Source organism: Astatotilapia calliptera, chromosome 5, assembly GCF_964374335.1.
Source record: "Astatotilapia calliptera chromosome 5, fAstCal68.1, whole genome shotgun sequence".
NCBI lineage: Eukaryota > Metazoa > Chordata > Actinopteri > Cichliformes > Cichlidae > Astatotilapia > Astatotilapia calliptera.
In genome coordinates, this window is record NC_137426.1 from 18,818,163 (window position 1) to 18,841,313 (window position 23,151).

The following is a 23,151-nucleotide window of genomic DNA, read 5'->3' on the forward strand; positions in this document are numbered from 1 at the left end:
GTGTTCATAATTACATTAATTTGAAAAAATCCCAAACAACTGGCTGAAATTCAGCTCCTCCAACATGCTTTACAGATGTTTGTAGACACTCGTTGTGTCTCTCCGGAGCTTTCATTTTACAGATATGCAGTAATCAATATTTGATTGATGCTGCTCGTCATTTAATTGCTCTCGTGGTTTTATTCTTGTTCCTTGCGGAGTTAAAACTTATAACCAATACACATTGTAATAATCAATTTGGCTTTAAAACGGAATTTGTTTTGATAGTGATAACTAAGTAGGAATGTCTAATAGTTTGGTGGATTAATATTGTCTACAGGTTATTTGCACAGCTGAAGAAAACACATTTTACTTACATTAAAAAGATATTTATTTAAAAAAAGCAACCAAACAAACAAAAGTTTCATTTAACTGGATACATTTGCTCTGAGAATTTTGATATCATCAGCTGGACGATCTTGGCTGTTCGTCTCCACCATCCCAATCCGGTTCAGCACTCCCATTCCCTGACACACTCTTCCAAAAATACTGTGCTTTCCATCTAACCACTGAGTGGGTGCGAGGGTGAGGAAGAACTGACTGCCATTGGTGTCCGGCCCCGCGTTGGCCATCGCTAGAATACCAGCACCTAACAGGCACAGAGACATAATGAGAAATTATAAATGTCCTCACTATCAGTTATCACACAGGTATTTATCGGGATCACTGGACTCAGTTTATTCAGCTGTGAACTAAAGAAATGTTTCAAAAACACCAGAAACCTTTACAAGTTATTGGTATACATGAACTCTACTGAAGATTTGAATCTAAAAATAAAGCGTCCATATGTGAACATGTGCATACAAATACCAGATTAAGACATCAGTACTGACACACACAAATGATTTGAAGGATTTGCTCCAGAGCCTGTCTTTATAAGCCTATAAAAGCTTCTTCTACGTGCATTACCTGTGAATTTTAGTTCTGGGCGTAGTTCATCCTCAAACTGTTTGCCAAAAATGGAGGCACCACCTCGACCTGTTTGGAAAACAAACATTACAAGTGGCGCATTGGATGAGTTTTCTGAAGACCATGAACATGTGAAATTAATCAGACAGTAGTGACAGGGCCACTTTATTAGGTATACATATAACTACTCATTAATCTAAAAACCTAATCACATAGCAGTAACTGTAGACGTGTTCAAGACGACAATAAAGTTTAAACTGAGCATCAGAATGCAGAAGAAAGGTGATTTAAGTGACTTTGAACTTAGCAGGAGTACTTCAAAATTGCTGATCACGCAACCATCTCCAGGGTTTACAGTCTGTAAAAGAGAAAATTCTCTGGGCAAAAATGCCTCGTTGATGCCAGAGGTCAGATAAGAACGGACAGACCTCTTTAAGTGATATGAAGCCAACAGTAATTCAAATAACAACAACCAAGGTATGCAGAACACAGCGTATTGAAGCGTGAAGCAGACGGGATACAGCAGATCACACTGCGTGCCACTCCTGTTAGTTAAAAACATGAAACTGAGGCTACAATTCACACAGCTGGTGTTAATGGTGTGGGAGATATTTTGTTGGCACATTAGTACCAGGTGAACATCTTTCAGCAGTCAAAGCCTGCCTGACTATTATTGCTGACCATGCCCATCGCTTTATAGCCACAGTGTTACCCATATTCTGATGGCTGCTTCCAGTAGGATAATGCACCTTATCACAAAACTCAGATAGCCTGAAATTGGCTTGATTTACATTACAACGAGATCACTGTGCTCAAATACAGCACCTTGTTATACAATATTTGAAATTAACAAAACAAACCCCCCCCCCACACACACTATAGTTTCAGAAATACTTGTGGGTTTTTCTTGTTTGTTTGTTTTTTTGTACTACTTCAACACTAAAGTGGCCCTCACATGAGATGACCGTGCCTGCAGTGGCCCACAGCTCATTCAAGTTTGAGACCCCTGAAATACAGCATCATTGATGAAAGTTGAGCTTCAATAGTAGATGTCCAGCGGACAAAGCTGAATGTTTCCAACATCTTGTTCAACGTGTGCCATGAAGAATTAAGGCAGTTCTTTAGGCAAAAGGGGCTCCAACCAAGTATTAGCAAGGTGTGCCTAATAAAGTGGCTGATTAGTATGTATAAAAGAGGATTCAATATTAAGAAAATTACATATTTTTCTTGGAAAAATACAGACATGCTTTTGATGGCAAAGAAAAAGAAGAACTGTAAAATATACAGTATTATAAGCATCTGTAAATATTATTTGCATATGCAAACACACCGTTTAATGAAGTTCTGTATTAACAAACAAAGCATCTGGTTAAAAGTCATGTGAATCACCTGAACACTGGATCTATATTAAGAGTTCTGACTGATTATAAAACTACGAGCATTAATATGCTGCTTCAACAGCCCTCATGATTCCATATAAGAATTTTGGAACCTGGCTGGTTTACAGCCAAATGAGCGGGAATGTAATATTGGGCAGCATCAACACCAAAACTTCATTTATGGAGTTTGCTTTGTGCACAGTCATAAAACAGTCATGTCAGTGTATTAGGGGAGGGGAAAAAAACACAACACATTGTAAATTGGAACAATACGAAAGACATCTACATTTACTTAGCTTCATGTTAAAGTGACTGACATGTTTAGTAATCTAGACACCCTTAAGTAGCATTTAGCCTACTCAAATCATGAACCTGTTACCCTAACATGTGGACAGTGGTATTCAAACACTTATCTGTGACGAACCCACCTGTTCCTGTGGGATCTCCTCCCTGCACCATGAAGTCTTTGATGATCCGGTGAAACTTGGTGTTGTTGTAGTAGCCTCTTCTGGACAGCTCTGCGAAGTTCTTGCAGGTCTTTGGTGCATGGTTCCAGTACAGCTCCACCACAACAGTCCCCATCCTGCAACGCACGGCCAGTTAGCATGTCTTTAGCGGCTCTGAATAACAAAGGCTGTCTCTTAAACTAGTTTTTAGCGGAAACGTGCTATGCTTCATGGGGTTTGTTAAAAAGATTGTGAAAAAATAAAATATGCAAAATTTATTAACGCAACAGACACCAACACTTCAGGTTCCTCAAAGCTAGCTGAGTTAGCATCCAGTGTTTCATTGGGGACTTACGTCGTCTCCAAAGCCACTGTGGGAGGCTGCCATGTGTCCGGAGGAATCCCCGACATTATCACCTCAAACCGTAAGCTACAACAGTTGTGAAAAAATGTTTCGTTAAACTTAAGTTCTAATAAGTAGCCAGGAATTTCTTAGCCCAGTGAATTCATTCAACACATTTCAAAAGGAGTTTCTTCTTCTGTGGTTTGCCGAGCATTTCCTTTGAATGTTAGAGAAAGGCTGCCATCTGCTGGACGAACTAAATGATACCACCCCTTTTTTTTATTGTGTTGCTTACGTTTAGCATTCTTTACCAGCATCAGCTTCTCAGAAGTTCAGATTAACAGACGACTTTTTAACAGTGTTGTTACTAAGAATAAACTGAAAAACTACATTACAAACCACATTTCACTGTCATTTACGCTTTACTTTGTAAGAAAGAAAAAGGACCCTGTCTTAAAGTTTGGTTATCTGGAAATACATTTTGTCTTGATAATGTAGTTAAAGAGATTTCTAAATATGTATGATATAGTAAATACATTTAACAAAAGAAATTCATATCATTATCATCCCCTGTAGTAGTAATAATAGCAGCAGTAGTTTATGTCATTACTAATAAAGTGCTTCCAAGGTGCAGTAACACATGTATCTTATGCAACTGAAGGATCCCTGGTAAGATTGTAAGAAGAGACGCAGAGCCAGCCTCAGGGGGTGCTGATCCAACCGAGCCTGAAAAAGGAAAAGAGCAAAGACATCATTTAAAAACTGGGGGAGAGGGTATGTGTGGTTATGTGTGTGTGTGTGTGTGTGTGTGTGTGTGTGTGTGTGTGTGTGTGTGTGTGTGTGTGTGTGTGTGTGTGTGTGTGTGTGTGTGTGTATTGCTACGTAGTATCTTAACTGGACAGAGACCTCTGATGTTGCGCCTGGAATCTGCTGGACCCACTCTCCTAGTTTGCAGCTTACAGCTCCTAATGCTAAATAAGCAGCTGGAAAATATAGTGGCAACATGAGAAGTGAGCTGCAGGTGCTAGACAGACGTCACGTCTGTCTAGCACAGCATGCCTACAGCAAGTCTACACTGTTCAGCTACAGCATAAGCTGCTTACATATGAATCCCAGATTTTTGTTTAATGACTTCGGTTGAAGCTGAAAAGATTTTATTTGTCGTATATGTCATATTAATTTAACTTAAATGTCTTGATAGATAAAAATTACCAAATTACATCATTGTCCAAAAATTATACTGACATTACTCTGCATTTGTAGTTATCACTTGTTTCACTTTAATAAAATGTTGTCTTTTAAACTCAGATTTGATCCCATCATCTCTCCCGTTTAAGCTTTTTAAGCTTTATGGAGGTGAGAGGACAGACACATGGACAGACGTGTGGACAGTCTGTCCTGCCTCTTTTCTGAAGAAATCTCTGCCTCTGAATCAACATCTTATGTCCTTCGGTGCATTTTTATTTCTGGAAGTATTCTTAAAAGCATTGTAATACATGTTCTGGTTCATGATGTCAAAGCAGGATTTGAATTGAAGGTCTTCCTTAACCAGCTTTGAGTTTACTCTCCCATTCATCCCAGGCTTGTTGATGATGGTCACTGGGTGATTCTAGCACCCCTTGTTGACCCTGTCTAAAACTGCTCCTCAACAGGAGAAAATACAAAATAATCATAAAAGTTAGGCTGCCTGCTCCACCAGGAAGGTCACGAACACAAACAAAGGGAGAAATGTTATTACTTGCACAGAGAAATGTCAACATAGCACCATAATTCATGAATTGTGGTTGGGTTTCAAACAAGCTTCATTGGCCTTCTTCCCACCGTTCATTTGATACTGGACTGCCCAGTTCTTCTACCCAAGCCTCTCTGTGATGACTGGTATTTACTGGCACCATAAAAGCAGTGCTAAAGAGCAAGAGTTCAAATACTTCGAATGTGGCTGTGAGAGAAGTTGTCATGGTATCTGCTTGCCCATCTTTTCCATCTGTTTCCCCCCTTCCATGGCTCTCTCTCTCTCTGCCTCCTCTATCTCTCATTAATTTCCTGTGTTCCCTAGAGGTGTCACTACCTGCAGGTTTCCCCTGGTTCCCTGGCTGGCACATCTGATTGTAACTCACTGTTCACTCACTTGGACTATTTAAGGATGAACTCTTTTACTCGCTCTCCATCAGATCTTTTGTCAATTGGAGTATCGTTCAGGCTCTCTAGTGTAGCTAGCTTTGCTTTCCATGTGACTTACCCTTTATCTCGATGTGCTTCTTGTGAATCAGAGAACATGTCCAGTCTGGTTTACATATCTAACCGCTCTACAACAGTGTCATTCAAAGATATTCCCTTTACCTGTGTCTCCTGCTTTAGAGGTCGCCAGAGCTATAAAACCTCTCCAGAAGTAAATGGTGACAGGTAGGATATACTGACTTGAGGGAAGTAAAGAAAATGGGGCAAAGGAAAGTGGTATCTAATGTGGGACTGATGGAAAGAGGTAAACTTATTATCAATGTACCGATATCCAATACAGGAAAACATTTATCTCCAGTTCAGAAACAATTATTGCTGGTATGAATATGTCAAGTATATTATAGGGTGTTATCCTGGCACTTCAGTACACCCTTCACATAGCTTTTTTTCAGTAGTAAAAGGCCTTTACTGACCAAGTCAAGGCCTGTGCACACTGTCAAACATCACCTTGGAGTGAGTGAAACCCTTATAAAGGAGTAAGCTCCACTGCTTTACTTCCTCCAGTCAACTGGCCCACTTTACTTAAAAATACTCTCAGTGCATCTTGTGTTTGCTTCTCATGTCTGGCCATTGTTCCCTGTGTGTCTTCTCCTTCCCATCTTTAAAGTCTCTCCAAAGAAACAGTTCTCACAACTGGACATCTTTGGACCCACAACATCCTTCAGTGTTAATGCTATTGGCTCCTTCAAGTTATGCCAGTTTTCGTCAGTGGTCACAAATATCTATTATCTCTCAAACTTATTACCTCCACTGAAGTAGTCATGTGATTGGTTCACTTTGTCTGCTTGCTTGTTTCTTGGTTTGTTAGTTACAAAGGATTGCTGAAAAAAGTTATGGACCAATTTGTATTAAAAATTTTACCTGAGTTTCAATTAATCAGAAAGATTAACTTTTGGAATCGACCCAGATATGTGAACATATCATATTTGTGAACATATCATATTTGTGAACAGATATGTTCACAAATATGTACAGAAAAGATTTTTTTTAAAGGTTTGGCAGCAAGAACTCCAATCAAGCTTTTACATGACTGCGAAGGAATATTGACCCACTCTTCTCCTTTTGAGCATGAACAGTCCCGTTTAAGGTCCAGACGATGCATCTCACCCTGATTTAAGTAAAGAATTTGACTAAGACACTCTAAAATATTCATTTTTTTAAGGCATTCACATGTGGGCTTGCATAGCCAAACTGCACTTGAGCTTCAGGGGATGAATTGATAGACATTCTCTTTCAAGATTTTCTGGTAGAAAGCAAAATTCAACAAGTCCAGTCGTGAAATTTCCTCATTACTAAATATTCTACAATCAGCTGTTAGTGGTATTATAACAAAGTGGGACAAGAGGGAATGTCTCTGCACTCTAGAGCAGTGGAGATGTGGTCTCTGGAGTGACGAATCACACGTCTCCATCTGGCAGTTGACCACCCCAGAGCCTGGACTTCAACAATATTGAAGCAGCGTGGGATCATGTTGACAGATAACAGAACAAAAGGCAGCCAACATTCAAAGAAGAGCTTTGAATGTCTTTCAAGAAGCCTGGAGAACTATTCCTAAAGACTACTTAAAGAAATTATAAGAAGGTCTGCCTAAGAGAATTCAGACCGTGTTGAAGAATAAAGCTGAAAATATTGATTTTCAAGCTCAAACCCTGTTTTTGCCTCACATGTTCGCATGTTTTAATTAACTGCTACACCTATTACCAATGCCCTAGCAAAACATAAAGAGATGACGAGCAGCTCAAGACTTTTGCACCACACTGTACTTGTTTTTCATATGATACATACTATGTTTTTGATTTCTATTTGATATTGTTAATATTAAGAGTTCTAATTGTTCTTTTTGTTAACTAAGCATTAACTACGCATCAAATCGATACAACAGTCACCTTGAGGTGACTGTTGTTTTCATTTAGCGCTATATAAATACAATTGAATTGAACTGAATTTAAATTATGCATGCAGGATTTTTATTTGTAAAGGAATATTTTAACTTTGTGGTATCAAAACTTAATTTTATTTTCTGAATACTTGTTTCACTGCTTAATCAAAGAGAATTTGCCAAAAGGAGCAAAGCACTTGTGGGAAAGCTGAAGAGCCAACACTGGCAGCGAAGGAGGAAAGTATCAGTCTCCACTCAGAGAGAGGTATCAAAGATCCTGAGGTGCCCCCTGCTGTGACTTTGAAATAGTGAGATGCTCATAAATAGTCCTTGATGAGAAGAAATGATGGAAATGAATACGAGTAATTTAGTTACTAGATACTTGGAGGCAACATAATACTAGGACAAGTTAGGAGGGAAGTAGAAGAAAACATAGATATAAAGTGATACATGAAATAGAAAACATTAACAGCTGAAAAATCAAAGTCATATATTTCGTTTCCTAAACATAGACAATTTAGTTTATCCAAAAAGTTAAAAGTAAATAAAAAGTTTTTTATTTTTGTTGTGTTTGCTCAGCATGTGTCACAGTAAGAAGAACAGGAACCTTTTAACATTAACCTCATCAAAATCAACTCCTGCAGATATGGTGACAAATGGTTGAGTTTAACTTTATTATCACAATAGAATACATATCCATCAATTAATCTGAAATTGAGAAAACCAGTCCTGTTAAAGATACCACATCACTAAAGTTTATTGCACCAGGTCTGCTACCTGTTGCAGAAACTGCAAAAGGACATCATCAAAATAGAGCCAAATGCAAAAAGTGCTGTGCATCCTGAGCACAAACACACTGTGAGGAATAACAGCTACACCATTAAAGTTCACCAACCTACCTGAGTGAGTGAGCTTATACAGACACTCACATGTAGAAAGAAAATTTATCCCCAAGTGAAATATTACTTCTACAAATCCTTACTAAAGATTGATTTCTCTACATAGAACAAGAACTTGTGTTCCTCACAACTTTCTACACGCCTGTGTACCATTTGGATTCAACTGTGCACTGGAAACTTTTCTAGCACATAATTATGGGCACATATTCTGATGTGAGAGTGATGTTTAGAGTGTTTATAAATAATGTGAGCTCAAGGTTCACTTTATCAAGAATGAGCAGAAATGTTTCAGGCAGCCAGGAGAACCCTGAGAACAACTCTGAATGACTGTGTAAAGATGCTCTGCTACCTAGTTTTGAAGTTAATTTTCTTACTGGACATATTTCTGTTTCTATGTCAGCTCATCTATCCAGATGAGGCTAAAGCAGCTCTCTCCAGATTCAGATAAGAAAGACTACACTAAGACTATAGAAACGTCATCTTAAAGGGCATTGTGGGTCATTTAGTGGGCAAAACCTGAGGCCTGCTTTAAAAATATATATTTTACATGACATGCTTACTGACCAGTGTGAAGCTGAATCCCACTAAGGTTGCTTCTACCCACTTGCAAGGAAGCTTTTGTCACATATGGTCACGTGAAAATAAAGTTTTCACCAGACTTTATGTAGCCCTGTGAAAAAGTGAGTGTGTCTTTACTGCTTGCACAGGAAATAAGATGCTAATTACTTAATTACAAACTGCACATCTGGAAAGGCACAGAGCTGAAAGGTCTATACATTATTTAGAGCAACTTATGCTCCCCTCAACGATCTTTTTTGAAGTAGGCCTTGCATATTTCTTTAAGACAATGCAAAACCGCATGCTGCAGTGTGTACACTACAGTATAGCTTCACAGTAGAAGAGTCCCAAATTTCCCTCTAAAAATAAACAAAATATCTATAAGTCTTCATTATTAAGAAGACAACATGGTGCTTAGGCATTTAGCTGATGGAACGAAATGTACACAGCACAGCACACAGAAAACGGCATCTAATGAGGCTTTAGAAATTCTTGGCCTCCTGGCAAAGACTCTCTTGGGGGCTTCAGTATTAAGTATTGGAAATTCCCTGCATGATCCTTGTTTTATTACACAAAACTGTAATAATGTATAACAATATACATGAATGCAAGAAGACTGAGAGGAGGCTAATCTCTGTTTTTAACTTGGTTAAACTATCACTATTACTGTAGTTGTTAGTCATTTATAGGTGGTTTGAGACAGTGAACCCTGCTTTCTAAGCCTTCAATACCATGCTCAAAAGGAGATTAGTCACACGTGCTTCTCTCTCCTGTTTGTCGGCTATATGCTGGGAAATTACTTTTGGGTATAAATCTAGAGGTCCCCCTTGTGGCCGTGCAGGTCATCAATTAGATAAGCATTAGGTAACCCAATACAAATCTACATAAGACAGTCCCCAGCCAGTCAATCCAGACACTAAAGAGTCTTTGCCAGTACTACCATTAGACCACTTGCTCAGCAGTATGGCAGACTCTCTGTGCAGGCTGTTTCATCTCCCCACAAAGAGCACTTCAAAAACTGTTGAAGAGCGTGGCAAGTGGGGCAGCAAAAAGGAGTTCATCCTGTCTGTGGCCGGTGCTATTATTGGACTAGGCAATGTGTGGAGATTTCCATATCTTTGCTACAAGAATGGTGGAGGTAAGTATTTCTATTCATTATTCTTAATTAATAAAAGTGTAGTATTATGGTTGATCATAGTGGGGTTTTTTTCTTAAGGAATTAAGAAGATATGTTTTTATTATTTACCAAAGCACAATTATGGGCTTTAATTAGATATTTATTTTCACTGCCAAATACGTTCATTCAAAGTTTTGTTAAAAGCTGCAAATGATTAAAACTGTCCAATGTGAAGTGTATCTGCTATCCATCTATGTCTCTGTCTGCCTGTTGATTAAGGATTTGACAGGTTACAAAAGGCTATAAAAATAACAGTCTGTGTCCATGCCAAAAATCACAATCAGATTCTTTGCTGAAGCCCTTTAAGTTCAGCATTGCTCCACTTGAATGAAAAATATCTAGCTGTGATGGTGCTAAACTGGAAACAAACTGGACATCGTAAACATTTCACGTGGCAGATTTTGATGATAACGTTCCAAAAATGAACGAATGAAATCAAACGAACAAAAGACAGATGAAATATTATTGACTTACCTCTTAGGGATGGAAATGTTCATTTGAAAGTTGGTGATTTGCCCCTTCTTTGAGGACAGATATGTCAGAGGCATTTCAAACAAATAAACTTCAGGCCTAACGACTATTTTCAGCCATAGCAAAATGATGATATTATTTAAATGTTCTAGCTTTTATCCTTGAGAAATTGACAATCTGCTCATAGACATTATCAGCCGTTGTTCCAATTTGATTAAGTGTCCCCATAACAAGTGATAAATTCAGGGTTCTTATTTCCCATCCTTTTTTTTTTCTTACTGAGAAAAGCCCTATGTCACAGAAGAATCACACATAGTCGTTCAAGGTAACACTTATTTGACAATGGAAGAAAGTGAACTGCACCAGAAAGAATCATCCTGCATCCTGCTTGGCAACAGCAATAAAAAATACTTGTGGCTTTATTAGCTTACCTCATAAAAAATAGCTGAACAATTGAATTATGTAAATATGAGTGTATCTAAGCTATCAGCTAACAGAGATATCTCAAAGGTGTCTGTCTTTTTCTAAATCATCCTATTTTAGACCACACACTATTACATACTATAACAGCATCATCCTGAAACCTGACCTGGTTTCTACTGTTGTACTTATAAACATCTCCCTGCAGTTATAAAAAATCTGAATCTCAGAAATAATAATGTAAAGACTGATGCTGCAGCAGATTCTGTAACCGTGTATAATTTTTTACATTCTGCTGGCTTCAGTCGTTTGTCAGTGTTCCTAATCCACATGAATAGTTCCTTTATCTTGATGTGTCATGGACAGGACACTGTAAGTGGCTGGGTATAGCTTTTGATAGTTAAGTTAAGCACCCCTACTGATTTAGTCATATTGTTTACTGTAACATTGTTCAATGTAAGAAGATTGGAAATTTAAATACTTTGCATAAAATCAACACAAAATGACGTCAGATTGTGCAGACAAAAACTTATAATTTATAGTCATCTCATTAAAAGTGCATTGCAAAAAGATATCTTAAGATAGGTCCTCTAGGTGTTTTAATGAACTAGATGCAAATTTCTTTTTTTTAAAAAGATTGTTTTTGGGGCCTTTTGGACTTTACTAAATAAAACAATTAAGATAGATAACAAAATGAGGAGAGAGAAAGGGAAGACATGAAGCAAAGGGCAGCAGGTCCGGCTTAAAGCTGGGCCGCTGCACCACCGTATTTTACACCTTAGGCTTTGAACCTTTCCTAAAGTACATAGACTATAAAATATATTTATATTCAGACAAATTGCCTTCAACTGTGTCCTCTGTGTGAAAATTCAGTCAGAGATAGTTACAGTAATATTCACTTGTGTGTAACTGTGTGGTGTGGAATTGCCACAGGTTTTGGGGATGATCACACAGGAATTAACGATATTAAAGAAGTGGTTTGATATAAATAAATTATCATTGAATCTAGATAAAACCAAATTTATGTTGTTTGGAAACCAAAAGAAAAACATCGAAGTAGAAATATGTGTTGACAATGTATATTTAGAAAGAGTAAATGAAATAAAATTTCTTGGGGTGATCATTGACCACAAGCTCTGTTTGGAAGCCACACATTACTTATGTTCGGGGGAAATTGGCACGGGGCATTGCCGTCCTGGGGAAAGCAAAGCATATGTTGGATCAGAAAGCACTGCACATTTTATACTGTGCTTTACTACTGCCATATATGAGCTACTGTGTAGAGGTCTGGGGAAACACATACAAAAGTAACACACAAACAATAACTATAATACAGAAAAGGGCCATTAGATTAATAAATAATGTAGGGTACAGGGACCATACAAATGCACTCTTTGTCAAAATGCAAGCTATTAAATTCCAAGACTTGGTGAAGCTTAAAACAGCGCAAATAATGTATAAAGTCAGAAATAAATTGCTTCCCAAAGAAATCTGTAAATTGTTCATAGAAAGAGAAGGTGGGTATAACTTAAAAGGGAAATGGAATTTAAAAATACAAAGTGCTAGAACAACTTTAAGAACTATGTCAATCTCAATTGCAGGAGTTAAATTATGGAACAGTCTAACAGAAGAAATAAAAGACAGTAAAAACATAAAACAGTTTAAAGTAAAATATAAAAACCTAATTTTAAATAAGTATAAGAATGAAGAAAACGGGGTTAACCCAGGACGGTAATGTTGCTGGTAATGGTGTTGCGGTTCTTTTTTTGTTTTTTTGTTTTGGTTTGTTTGTTTTTCCATAACTTGTGTATCTGCAAATATACACATTCTGTATTTTTCATATGAAAGAAACTATACTGTGGTGGGGCTTGCTAATTTCTTTTGTTGATTTATGTATGTTTTGTTTTGCTTTACTTCATATGTTTCATATGTCGTTTGTTTAATTTAAGACAAAAAAAATTTAAATGAATGAGAGGTAAAACTTGAGGGGGTAGGGACAAATAAGTAAATACTTCAGCCTACTCCTTTTCAAACAAATAATCCATCCATCCATCCATCTTCATCCGCTTTATCCGAGGCCGGGTCGCGGGGGCAGCAGCCTAAGCAAAGAGGCCCAGACCTCCCTCTCCCCAGCCACCTCCTCCAGCTTATCCGGGGGAATACCAAGGCGTTCCCAGGCCAGCCGAGAGATATAATCTCTCAAGCATGTCCTGGGTCTGCCCGGGGCCTCCTCCCGGTGGGACATACCTGGAACACCTCACCCAGGAGGCGCCCAGGGGGCATCCTTGTCAGATGCTCGAACCACCTCAGCTGGCTCCTTTCGATGTGGAGCAGCAGCTGCTCTACTCTGAGCCCCTCCCGGATGGCCGAACTTCTCACCCTATCTCTAAGGGAGAGGCCAGCCACCCTTCGGAGGAAGCTCATTTCTGCCGCTTGTATCCGCGATCTCGTTCTTTCGGTCACTACCCACAGCTCGTGGCCATAGGTGAGGGTAGGGACGTAGATCTACCGGTAAATTGAGAGCTTCGCTTTTACACTCAGCTCCCTCTTCACCACGACGGACCGGTGCAGCGTCCGCATTACTGCAGCTGCAGCCCCAATCCGTCTGTCGATCTCCGGCTCCCTTCTCCCATCACTCGCGAACAAGACCCCGAGATACTTGAACTCCTCCACTTGGGGCAGGAACTCATCCCCGACCCGGAGTGGGCACTCCACCCTTTTCCGGCTGAGAACCATGGCCTCAGATTTGGAGGTGCTGATCCTCATTCCCGCTGCTTCACACTCGGCTGCGAACCGTTCCAGTGCGAGCTGGAGGCCCTCACCCGATGAAGCCAACAGAACCACATCATCTGCAAAAATCAGAGATGAGATTCTGAGGCCACCAAAGCGAAAGCCCTCCGCCACTTGGCTGCGCCTAGAAATCCTGTCCATAAAAATTATGAACAGCACCGGAGACAAAGGGCAGCCCTGGCAGAGCCCATCACCCACAGGGAACGAGTCCGACTTATTGCCGGCAATGCGAACCAAGCTCTTGCAACTGTTGTATAGGGATCGAATGGCCCGTAGCAATGGGCCAGACACCCCATACTCCCGCAACACCTCCCACAGGACACCCCGAGGGACACGGTCGAATGCCTTCTCCAAGTCCACAAAACACATGTAGACTGGTTGGGCAAACTCCCATGCACCCTCAAGTATCCTTGAGAGGATAAAGAGCTGGTCCAGTCAAACAAATAATGGAATGATATTTTGTAATGATTGTGAAGGCACATGTTTGAAATGTTTGAAATAAAAATGAACTGAACTGAACTGAACTGAACTAACTGTGTGTAACTGTGTGTCACTGCGGATACAAGTGAGACATCCATTCTAGCCAATCAGAAAAGTCTACTTCCATTAACAAAAAACAAACCATTTGTGGTGTACCCCAAGGTTCCCTCATGGGCCCAGTTCTTTTCAGTTCACTCATAATACCTTTATAGTCTACTAACTACAGATATGACATGTTTCTGTAGCTGCATTTTTCTCTCATGATTCAAAAGTATATCCTAGCATTGCCCAAGTAAGTACTTATTGTCTTGAAAGATGAACATGAATATTTTTGCAATATAGTATACCAGTCATGTGCTAATGTAGTTTGTTGTCACCTGCAGGCGCATTCTTCATCCCTTACGTCCTATTCCTTCTCACTTGTGGCATACCTCTATTTGTGCTGGAGACGGCACTGGGCCAGTACACTAGTCAGGGAGGAATCATGTGCTGGAGGAAGGTCTGCCCCTTGTTTGAAGGTGAGCTAACCACTGGAATTGTGGTGAAGCAGATCAATGAAGAAGAAGTAAGAGAATGCAATGCTAACAGTTGTTGTTTCCAGGCATGGGATATGCAAGCCAAATGATCATTTTCTACGGAGGCATCAGCTATATTGTGATTTTAGCCTGGGCTTTTCTCTACTTATTTTCTTCCTTCTCTGGAGAGTTGCCATGGGCCACCTGTAATAACACATGGAATACAAGTAAATACATATGTTGCTATTATACTTTTATCTGCCTTTGCATACACCAAAAAATCAGTGGCCTTAAAAATAGTATGGATAATGTTAATGTCACTTCATTGTGTTTCTAAATGTGACATCTCGCTTAAGCAATTTAACTGACATAAATAAAATTCAAGCCTTTGAAGATTTGTCATCTTTAACTGTGTTTTAATCTATTTCAGATCGTTGTGTGGTAATAAACAACTACAATGCCACCCTCAACTGGACTTTACCTGTAAATTCATCATCTTCTGTTATAGAATTTTGGCAGTGAGTTATCATGAGTTTTTTTAATAAAACTTCATTTGAAAGCTCAGCTATAGGTATACTATACTAAAGATAAAAGCTCTGCATGTCGATGCCACAGCCACATCAGATCTTTGTTTTTCCACACTGCTTTCGTGTGTTTCTTTGCATGTGCTATGATAAATTTGCCAGTTTTATCATGTAGTTTGTAAGGGTGCAACGATACTCGTATCGATATTGAACCGTTCAATACATTGCTTTCGGTTCGGTATGCATATGTATCGAACAATACAACATTTTTAATTTATTTTATCAACTTTTCTTCTGACGATGCTGTCTGTGTTGAGCGCTCAGTGGATCTGCGTTCGACTACTCCGCCTAGGCTGCACTGTCCAGCGCAGATCCACTGAGCGCAGCACAAGCTAGCAAGACAGAAGCTAAGCTCCTTGCAACATGGCAAATTGAACCTCCCCCACCCTCATTCAGATCTGGCTTTTGGAACTGTTTTGTTCTTCATGTGAAGTATGACCCTGAAGGTAAGCGCGTCATGGACAAAAGTAAAACAGTATGTTTGATGTGCCACGCAGTGCTCAATTACATGGGTGGGAACTAGTGCGTTAGCGCAGTTAGCTCGTTAACGTGTTGACACCGTCCAGCCCCACGCACGGGGCGATCCGTGGTAGCTCGTTAACGGAGATTTGCTGTGTTGTGGCGTTAACGTCATTTCAGATTAACGCTGACAGCACTAGTGGGAACACAACGAATATGACTGCACATTTACGCCGACATCATTCTAGTGCAAAGACAAGTGGAAGCAGACAAAACAACAAGCATGCATGCTACAAACTTTACCAGAGTCATTTAGACAGCCGTTAGCACATGATTCTCCTTATGGGGACCTGATATGTTTAATATGCTGCTGAGAATATAGCCCAGAAGAAGCGTATAGTATAGCTTTTATTTTGGAAAGAGCCATTTCTCTGTAATAAACTCTCTTTTCCAAAGATGAGTGATTTCTCTATCAGATAGATTATTTTTTTTATTACTTTGTTGTTTCAGCAACATTAAATTTAAAAACTGTACTTTTGAGTTAAAATATATATTTATACTTTTAATAAATGACAAATTAAAAAAGAATGAACATTTTTTTTGTATCGAAAAAATATAGAACCGTGACACCAAAGTATCGAACTGAACCGAACCGAGAATTTTGTGTATTGTTGCACCCCTAGTAGTTTGGTGAGTCCTCTTAGCGCCACACAGATGTCTGATTGCTCCTAACTGAAAACACCTTCAAACACAACGTGAAAACAAAGAAATTACCTAATCTGCACTATTATGAAGTTTTATTCAGATCTTCTGCCTTATCTGAGAGACTCATATTTCCTGAGCAAGACAGTTCACGTGTAACAGCATATGCTGTAGCATCTGTCAGCATAGCTCCCCCTCAGCACTGAGATGGGATCAATCAACCAGAATAATTGAAAACACCTGTGTACTAAAGGTGTGAAGTGATTTTAATTGCACATTCAAGCATATATCATTCTGAATAGTTTAATGAGCTTCAACTTCATCAGGTCTTTCATGTTGGCCCCAGTGACTTGTCAATCAAATATGTAACTAATAATATTTTTTCTGATATAAATGTTCCTGGGTATTGGATTTTCAACATGCAAACTCACGCAATGCTCACATGTTGCCCATTTTTGTAGCCCTCTCCAAACTCACACATATGTGTAGGTAATGACAGTAATGGTAAAAAAAAATTAAAATCTTAACTAGTAACTACAGTCCAAAGATGAAGTTTTACACAACAACACATACTGCTTTAAAAGGCCATTCATCTAACTAACACTGCGTCATCTTTCAGGCGTCGGGTGTTGAACATATCCACTGGCATAGAGGCCTTGGGAAACATTCAGTGGGAACTTTCTCTGTGCCTTCTTCTAGCCTGGGTCATCTGCTACTTTTGTGTCTGGAAGGGAGTTAAATCCACAGGAAAGGTAACACTAAAATGACAAATGTGTGTCCGAGATTTGTAGTAGATACACCACTATTATCAATTTGAAGCTCCTACTTAGCTTTATTATTGAGTTATTGCATTCAGAAACTTGGGTGACCACAATGCCCGCCCACCCGCCTACTAGCCCACCCCCACCGACCAGCCTACACGGCAGGGTGATGAAAAACCCCCATCAGCCTTTTACAGCTGAGTACTAAAAACCCTTTTAGGAGACTTTTGTTCCACTTAGCACACACCGCATGCTTAACAAAGAAGATAATGTTTGGCACTTAAATTCAATGACAGACATGGTACAGGATGTCTAGTTCACAAAACGTTATAATCAGTGGTTACTTGATGATGAAGGGGTCATAAATAATCTGAAACACTTTCCCTCCTGTTCTAAAATCACCCACAACAACTTTTCCTCACTGAGAATGGCTGAGTGACTAAGGTGTGGCATGGAAAATAACAGACCAGAACTCCCAGACAGCCACAGTTTTTTTTTTTTTTGGGCTGCTGCCAAGCCAATAGTTCAGTGTTACGTGTGCTTAGCTTTCAAAGCAGACCACAACACATAACAGTGTTGTCATGCAGTTGTGGTTGTGTCAGACCTGCAGCCACATGCAATCAGATTGTTGGACTCAGTATTAAAGAAATTACTGGTGATTAGTTAAAATAGGAAGCAGCCGCACTGAAGCCACCCAAGGCACAATTCTAGTTTGGTTAAATTTAGATGTTAAGATATCAACAAATTTCCCACGTATGGGACTAATAAAGGATTATCTCTTATCTGAGATACTTAAAAAAAAAAAAGTTTGGTTAAACTACTTTGTAAAGAAAAAAGCAGGCCCCTTTTTCACATAAACTACAAAAACAAAAAATAACTCCCGTATACATGGGAAAAAAAACACGTTGTGATGTAACATATTCAGTCTATATAACCCAAAGGTTTGTTTTGTCTAGACCGATAAAAAAAAGTAACTGAACAATTTGAATCTTTCAAATATAAACTTAAAGCAGCCACGAGCAAGCTAATGTCAAATACGGTTGCGAGTTTAATTTCATATAGAAAGCAACAGTTTGACGAAACGTTATGAAACACGCGAAGACTCTCGTGTGCCTCGTTCAGTGGATAGGCATGACTCATGTGAGGCTTGTGATTTGTGAGAAAGTGAATTGGAAGTGCTGACTGGGAAATCTCTCTGTGGGAGAGACGTGTGCAATAGATCCCAGCTGTCTCTGCCATATAATTACCTACTGTAGCGTGTAGTAACTTATTTTCTTCCTAAATCACTGGAGTTAATTGAATTAATCCACTGGTGCCTTTTTTCCTGAAGTGATACAGTTAGAAAATTCAAGATTGTAAAAACAATAAATAAAGATAGTCTTATTAAGTAACATTGATGGATTGGTGAAAATTTTTTAAAAAGGTTTGCACAGCCAAAATCACAGCATTGTCACAACATATCCCCTTGCAAATGTTACCATGCCCTCTATTGTTAGTTATGGTGTACTTTTTGTATTGCCCGTTTTATTTTTTTACAGGCTACATATTTCACAGCCACATTCCCCTTCATCACATTAGCTGTGCTGTTTGTCAGAGGAATAACCCTTCCCGGAGCTTTCCATGGGATCAAATACTACTTGTATCCGAATCCGGCACGGCTTGCTGACCCACAGGTATTATTTAGTCTATTTTCTTTTGATTTTTGTGCCACGATAACAGCATTTAGTAGCAGCATTTTTGGAAAAATAATCTTCTGTTGGTTTACAGGTCTGGATGGATGCTGGAACACAAATATTTTATTCTTATGCCATATGTTTGGGATGCCTGACTACACTTGGAAGCTACAACAAGTACAACAATAACTGTTATAGGTGACTACCTGATGAAGATCTAATTTGATGGTTTAAATCACTATAGCTGCTAATTCCTAATGCTAAAGAATTATCAGTTAATAAGACTTGTGTAAAAGATTCAAAATCTTAATTAAATTTTTTCATTACAAGTGTCGAACCCTTACTATGAGTCAATGTAACTTTAACCTGCACCCAAACAAAAGAATTTAATAGCACTGACCAACACTGTTGTGATAATGCAGGAACAACACAAAATGTGAGATACAGCATGAAGAAGAATTAAATTCACATCAGCACAACTTCCATAAATATGACACACACCCCAAACACACACACACAAAAACCCCAAACATAAGTGTGCATCAGGATAGGCAAAGAACAGAAGACACACACACAGAGAGAGACATTTTTGGAGGTTTTAGTAATTTCTTGTTATCACAGTGTCAGTCCTTGTTGTACGTTACCGATTCACAAATAAAGACAGGAAGCTTTGTTTCTGATTTGCAGAGACTCCTTCTATCTTTGCTTGTTGAACAGTGGGACCAGCTTCGTATCAGGCTTTGCGATCTTCTCAGTTTTGGGCTACATGTCACAAAAACAGGGTGTGGACATTGCTACAGTTGCTGAATCAGGTGAGGCTGCACACCTGCTTGGTTAGATTTCAGACTGGCATGTGTTTTTTTTTTTCTCTAAAGTTACAGATTGTTAATTGAAAAATAATCTTTTTCCTCATGACAATTATTAAGCCTGGAACCTTCTAAATGTTAAAATGCATTAAACATTTCTCCGTAAACCGAAGACACTGTGGCACTCTGACATGATTTACTTGTTCTTGGTTTCACTCTGTAGGTCCAGGACTTGTCTTCATAGTTTACCCACAAGCTGTGACCCTGCTGCCATGGCCTCAGGTCTGGTCTGTGTGCTTTTTCACCATGATCATCTTACTGGGAATAGATGGCCAGGTCAGCTTCAGTCTTTCCTATGTCTTGTAAAAAATCTCTTGCTTAACTTATCTTGACACTAACCTGTCTTTGTGTTACTCTCCAGTTTGCAGGTCTCGAGAGCATCATGACCTCGTTAACAGATGTGTACCCAGCCCAGATACGAAAAGGATACCGCAGAGAGCTTTATCTGATGCTGATCTGTGCGCTCTGCTATATGTTTGGTCTGTTATTAGTGTCAGAGGTGAGCTGTCAGAAGCACATTTATTGTTGGTCAAATGTAATCAGTTTACTGTGTAAAATTTTTTTCCAGCATGGTCAAATGACACAAAATACAGAGTAGGTACACTCCTAAAATGTGTTTTTGTTTCCATTAAATCAACAGGATTTTGAGTTGTTTGCACTAATACTTTTTTTTAAATAAATCAAATCCACTGTATTCGCTGCTTTCATTTTAGGCTGGCGCATACATTCTGCAGATCTTTGATCACTATGTATGCAGTGGGCCCACTCTTCTTCTGATGGCAATTTTCCAGTCAGTGATTATTGGATGGATCTATGGTATGTTATAAATGTCAGTGGTACAATTGTTTATATATATATATATATATGGAAACCAAAGAGAAACGGAGGTTCACACCCTTCAATGTGCAGACATGGAAAGACATGTAAGTGGAGGAGGCAGCAACAGCAAGCTCCTTGTGCAGGAAAGAGTACGCATTGTTGCGCTTATAGTTGCTGCAAATTGGAAATTAGCAGCAACTGTGAGCATGCTAACCCAGGTAAAAATAGCCCTAGCTTCTTTTTTGTTTACAATAATTAAATAAATACTTCTGTCCTAGGTGCTCAACGCTTCTGTGACAACATTGAGGACATGATTGGTTACAAACCTCTGTCACTAATCAAGTACTGCTGGCTGTATGCCACTCCTCTTATTTGCAGTGTAAGCATCTGAAGCAGTCTGACTAAATAGTTTATCGATATTGTATAATTTCCATCTTTCACTGATTATTATTGACGATGATTTCCTTTAAAGGGAACCCTTGTGTTTTTGCTGATAAGTTACACACCACTGAAATTCAACAACACCTACGTGTATCCTTGGTGGGCTTACTGGATTGGCTGGTTCCTCGCCATGTCGTCTCTTTCTATGATCCCAGTCACTATGATCTACAAACTGGCCAAAGGTAGAGGGAGTCTCTGGCAGGTCAGTGATGTTACTAGTGGCAGCTTTGTATTTGAATAACTAACTGTGATGTTCATCGGCGTAACTTTGTTCTGAACATTGGAGGGGTCAAGATCTCTCTCTAAATAAATAAATAAATAAATCTGGGTAAATTCCCAGATGATTAAACATGCAACTATTTTGCTGGTAATACCTGAAATGAGTAAAGAAAATCAACAGCCTATCTATGAAAGGTCATTCATAATTGTATTGGAGAGGTTATATTGGTCGGGTCTGATTATTGGAGGGTAATAACCCCCTTAACCCCCCTGGAAATTATGCCCCTGGTGATATTCATTGACAATCTTAATGCCTTTTTCCAGCGTCTTAAGACCAGCTCCCGCCCAGCAGATGATCTTCCAGTGATGGCAGAGGTGACAGCAAAAGAAAGGGCGAGCTTCACTGCATGTCCACGATAATGGAGCAAATGACCATATTTTTAAAAAATCCAAACTTTAAGAGCAACTTTAATTTTTTTTATTTCAAAAATATGTAGAGTAGCTTGTTTACTGCATGGTTTTATATGGTGGGTCATTTTTAGTACAGCAAATTGTTTTAACACAAAAAGACCAGCTTGACAGATCAAAGATCTAAAATAAGCTTGTTTTTTTTTTATTAAATTGTGTTGAAATTCACTGCCATCATTGCTATATTCAACTCTAAGCTAAAAGGACAAAGTGGTACAGAACGACAAAGTTCCTCTGGCATTAACATCAGCACAAAAGCTGTGTCCTAGGAGCTACATGGCATGGCTTTTCTGTAAGTGTAATATGTAGGTGGTGCAGTACTTTTATCCATAAAGATTATCATCATATTATCAGCATTCCAAATTCTCATTTGTGTTTTTCACTGGGAGGAAAAAATAGCATTTTTTTTACTACATATAAATTTAAATGAATATACAGTACCTCTTTTACAGTTGTCATAGGTGTAATGATGCTTCCTGCTTGAATTTATACAATAATTCTACAATATCTTATAAGCTAGTTTTACTTTGTTATTTTTTAGGGGTAAGTATTTTCTTGGATTAAAGTAGTATTAAGAGCTTTTTTATTTTACTTCTATATTTACGCATGGATTTACATTTCTATTAAGAACTCTAGAACAGCTATAAACATAATGGGTTTGGGTCACTGACTATGTGCACCATGACAGCATGACAGGTAAATTTCTGTGGCTAACATTTATTCAGGGTCTAATTCATGTATTTTTATTAAATATAATACACCAAATATGTATATCCTCCACAAAGGTATTAGGACTTGCTTGAATCTGTAACACAATTTTTTTTAACGCTTTAATTCAGAGTTTTCCTTTTTTCTAAAGTATTTTTGTACTGATTAAGGGTTTTTATTCAACATGTGACTTTAAATTTGTATAATAAAATAATTTTGGGGGTAATTTTGCTTCTTTGCTTTTATTTTGCATGGAAAAAAAATTACTACAAAAAACGACCACCTGCCATTCTTGTTAAACCCATTCACAGCGTATATAGCCTGTACAGTGACTTTATATCTGTCACAGTCTGGCTGAGGCAGACTGTATATGTTGTGAAAAAGGACTTGAATGCAGACCGAAACACAATGTGAAATGTGATGTGGATTAACAGAAAACGAGCAGTTTATTATCGCTGGCAAAATAAATACAAACGAAGGGCATGGGTGAACTAAATAATAACCTGAACTGGGTGAACTAAAATGAAACATGAAAAACCCTTAAACATGGAGAACTGGCGTGGCTACCCGGTGACACGATGTGGACTAGCAGTCGACCTGACAAGGAATGACTGAAAACACACGGACTAAATACACACAAGAGGCTAATGAGGGAAGTGGGAACACATGGGGAAAACAGCTGACACACATGAACACAACGAAGTCACAGGGGAAGTGTAAAACTAAACACACTGAACATAGAAACACAAGACCTCTTCAAAATAAAACAGGAAACATAATGGGACGCAGACATGACAATAAATAGTGAGGGGAACATAAATACAGGGGTAGAAAAAACAAAGTGAATCTAAATAAACAAATGAACTTAAGCAAACCATAAACATCAAAATAAACTAAAACTCAAAACG

The 23,151-nt window shown here is 38.7% G+C and overlaps 2 protein-coding genes across 2 annotated transcripts; one reads left to right on the forward strand and one right to left on the reverse strand.

The window, feature by feature from the left end:
- Positions 1-352: 352 nt before the first annotated feature.
- ppil1 (peptidylprolyl isomerase (cyclophilin)-like 1) lies at positions 353-3,676 on the reverse strand. Its single transcript, XM_026167762.2, has 4 exons — positions 3,129-3,676; positions 2,756-2,910; positions 949-1,017; positions 353-628 (listed from the first exon to the last, which is right to left on the reverse strand). The coding sequence occupies exons 1-4, from the start codon at positions 3,182-3,184 to the stop codon at positions 408-410; spliced, it is 501 nt and encodes a 166-aa protein (XP_026023547.1). The 5' UTR covers positions 3,185-3,676; the 3' UTR covers positions 353-407.
- A 5,882-nt stretch (positions 3,677-9,558) lies between these two features.
- On the forward strand, positions 9,559-22,469 carry LOC113022396 (sodium- and chloride-dependent GABA transporter 2-like). Its single transcript, XM_026167763.2, has 14 exons — positions 9,559-9,828; positions 14,412-14,546; positions 14,630-14,770; positions 14,974-15,061; positions 16,908-17,040; positions 18,588-18,722; positions 18,817-18,920; positions 19,410-19,534; positions 19,752-19,864; positions 19,950-20,087; positions 20,302-20,404; positions 20,686-20,786; positions 20,880-21,050; positions 21,392-22,469. Exons 1-14 carry the CDS (start codon positions 9,654-9,656, stop codon positions 21,485-21,487), a joined length of 1,758 nt encoding a protein of 585 aa, XP_026023548.2. The 5' UTR covers positions 9,559-9,653; the 3' UTR covers positions 21,488-22,469.
- Positions 22,470-23,151: the final 682 nt, after the last annotated feature.

Bases quoted from the DNA above. Each gene is read 5' to 3' on its own strand.
- ppil1 (XM_026167762.2), bottom strand. From the start codon at position 3,184: ATGTCGGGGATTCCTCCGGACACATGGCAGCCTCCCACAGTGGCTTTG. The intron at 1,018-2,755 runs GTGGGTTCGTCA...TTTTCCAAACAG, and splicing joins AGGAGATCCCACAGGAACAG to GTCGAGGTGGTGCCTCCATT. The intron at 629-948 runs GTAATGCACGTA...TGTGCCTGTTAG, and splicing joins CCCAGAACTAAAATTCACAG to GTGCTGGTATTCTAGCGATG.
- LOC113022396 (XM_026167763.2), top strand. From the start codon at position 9,654: ATGGCAGACTCTCTGTGCAGGCTGTTTCATCTCCCCACAAAGAGCACT. The intron at 18,921-19,409 runs GTGACTACCTGA...TCTGATTTGCAG, and splicing joins TACAACAATAACTGTTATAG to AGACTCCTTCTATCTTTGCT. The intron at 20,088-20,301 runs GTGAGCTGTCAG...CTTTCATTTTAG, and splicing joins GTCTGTTATTAGTGTCAGAG to GCTGGCGCATACATTCTGCA.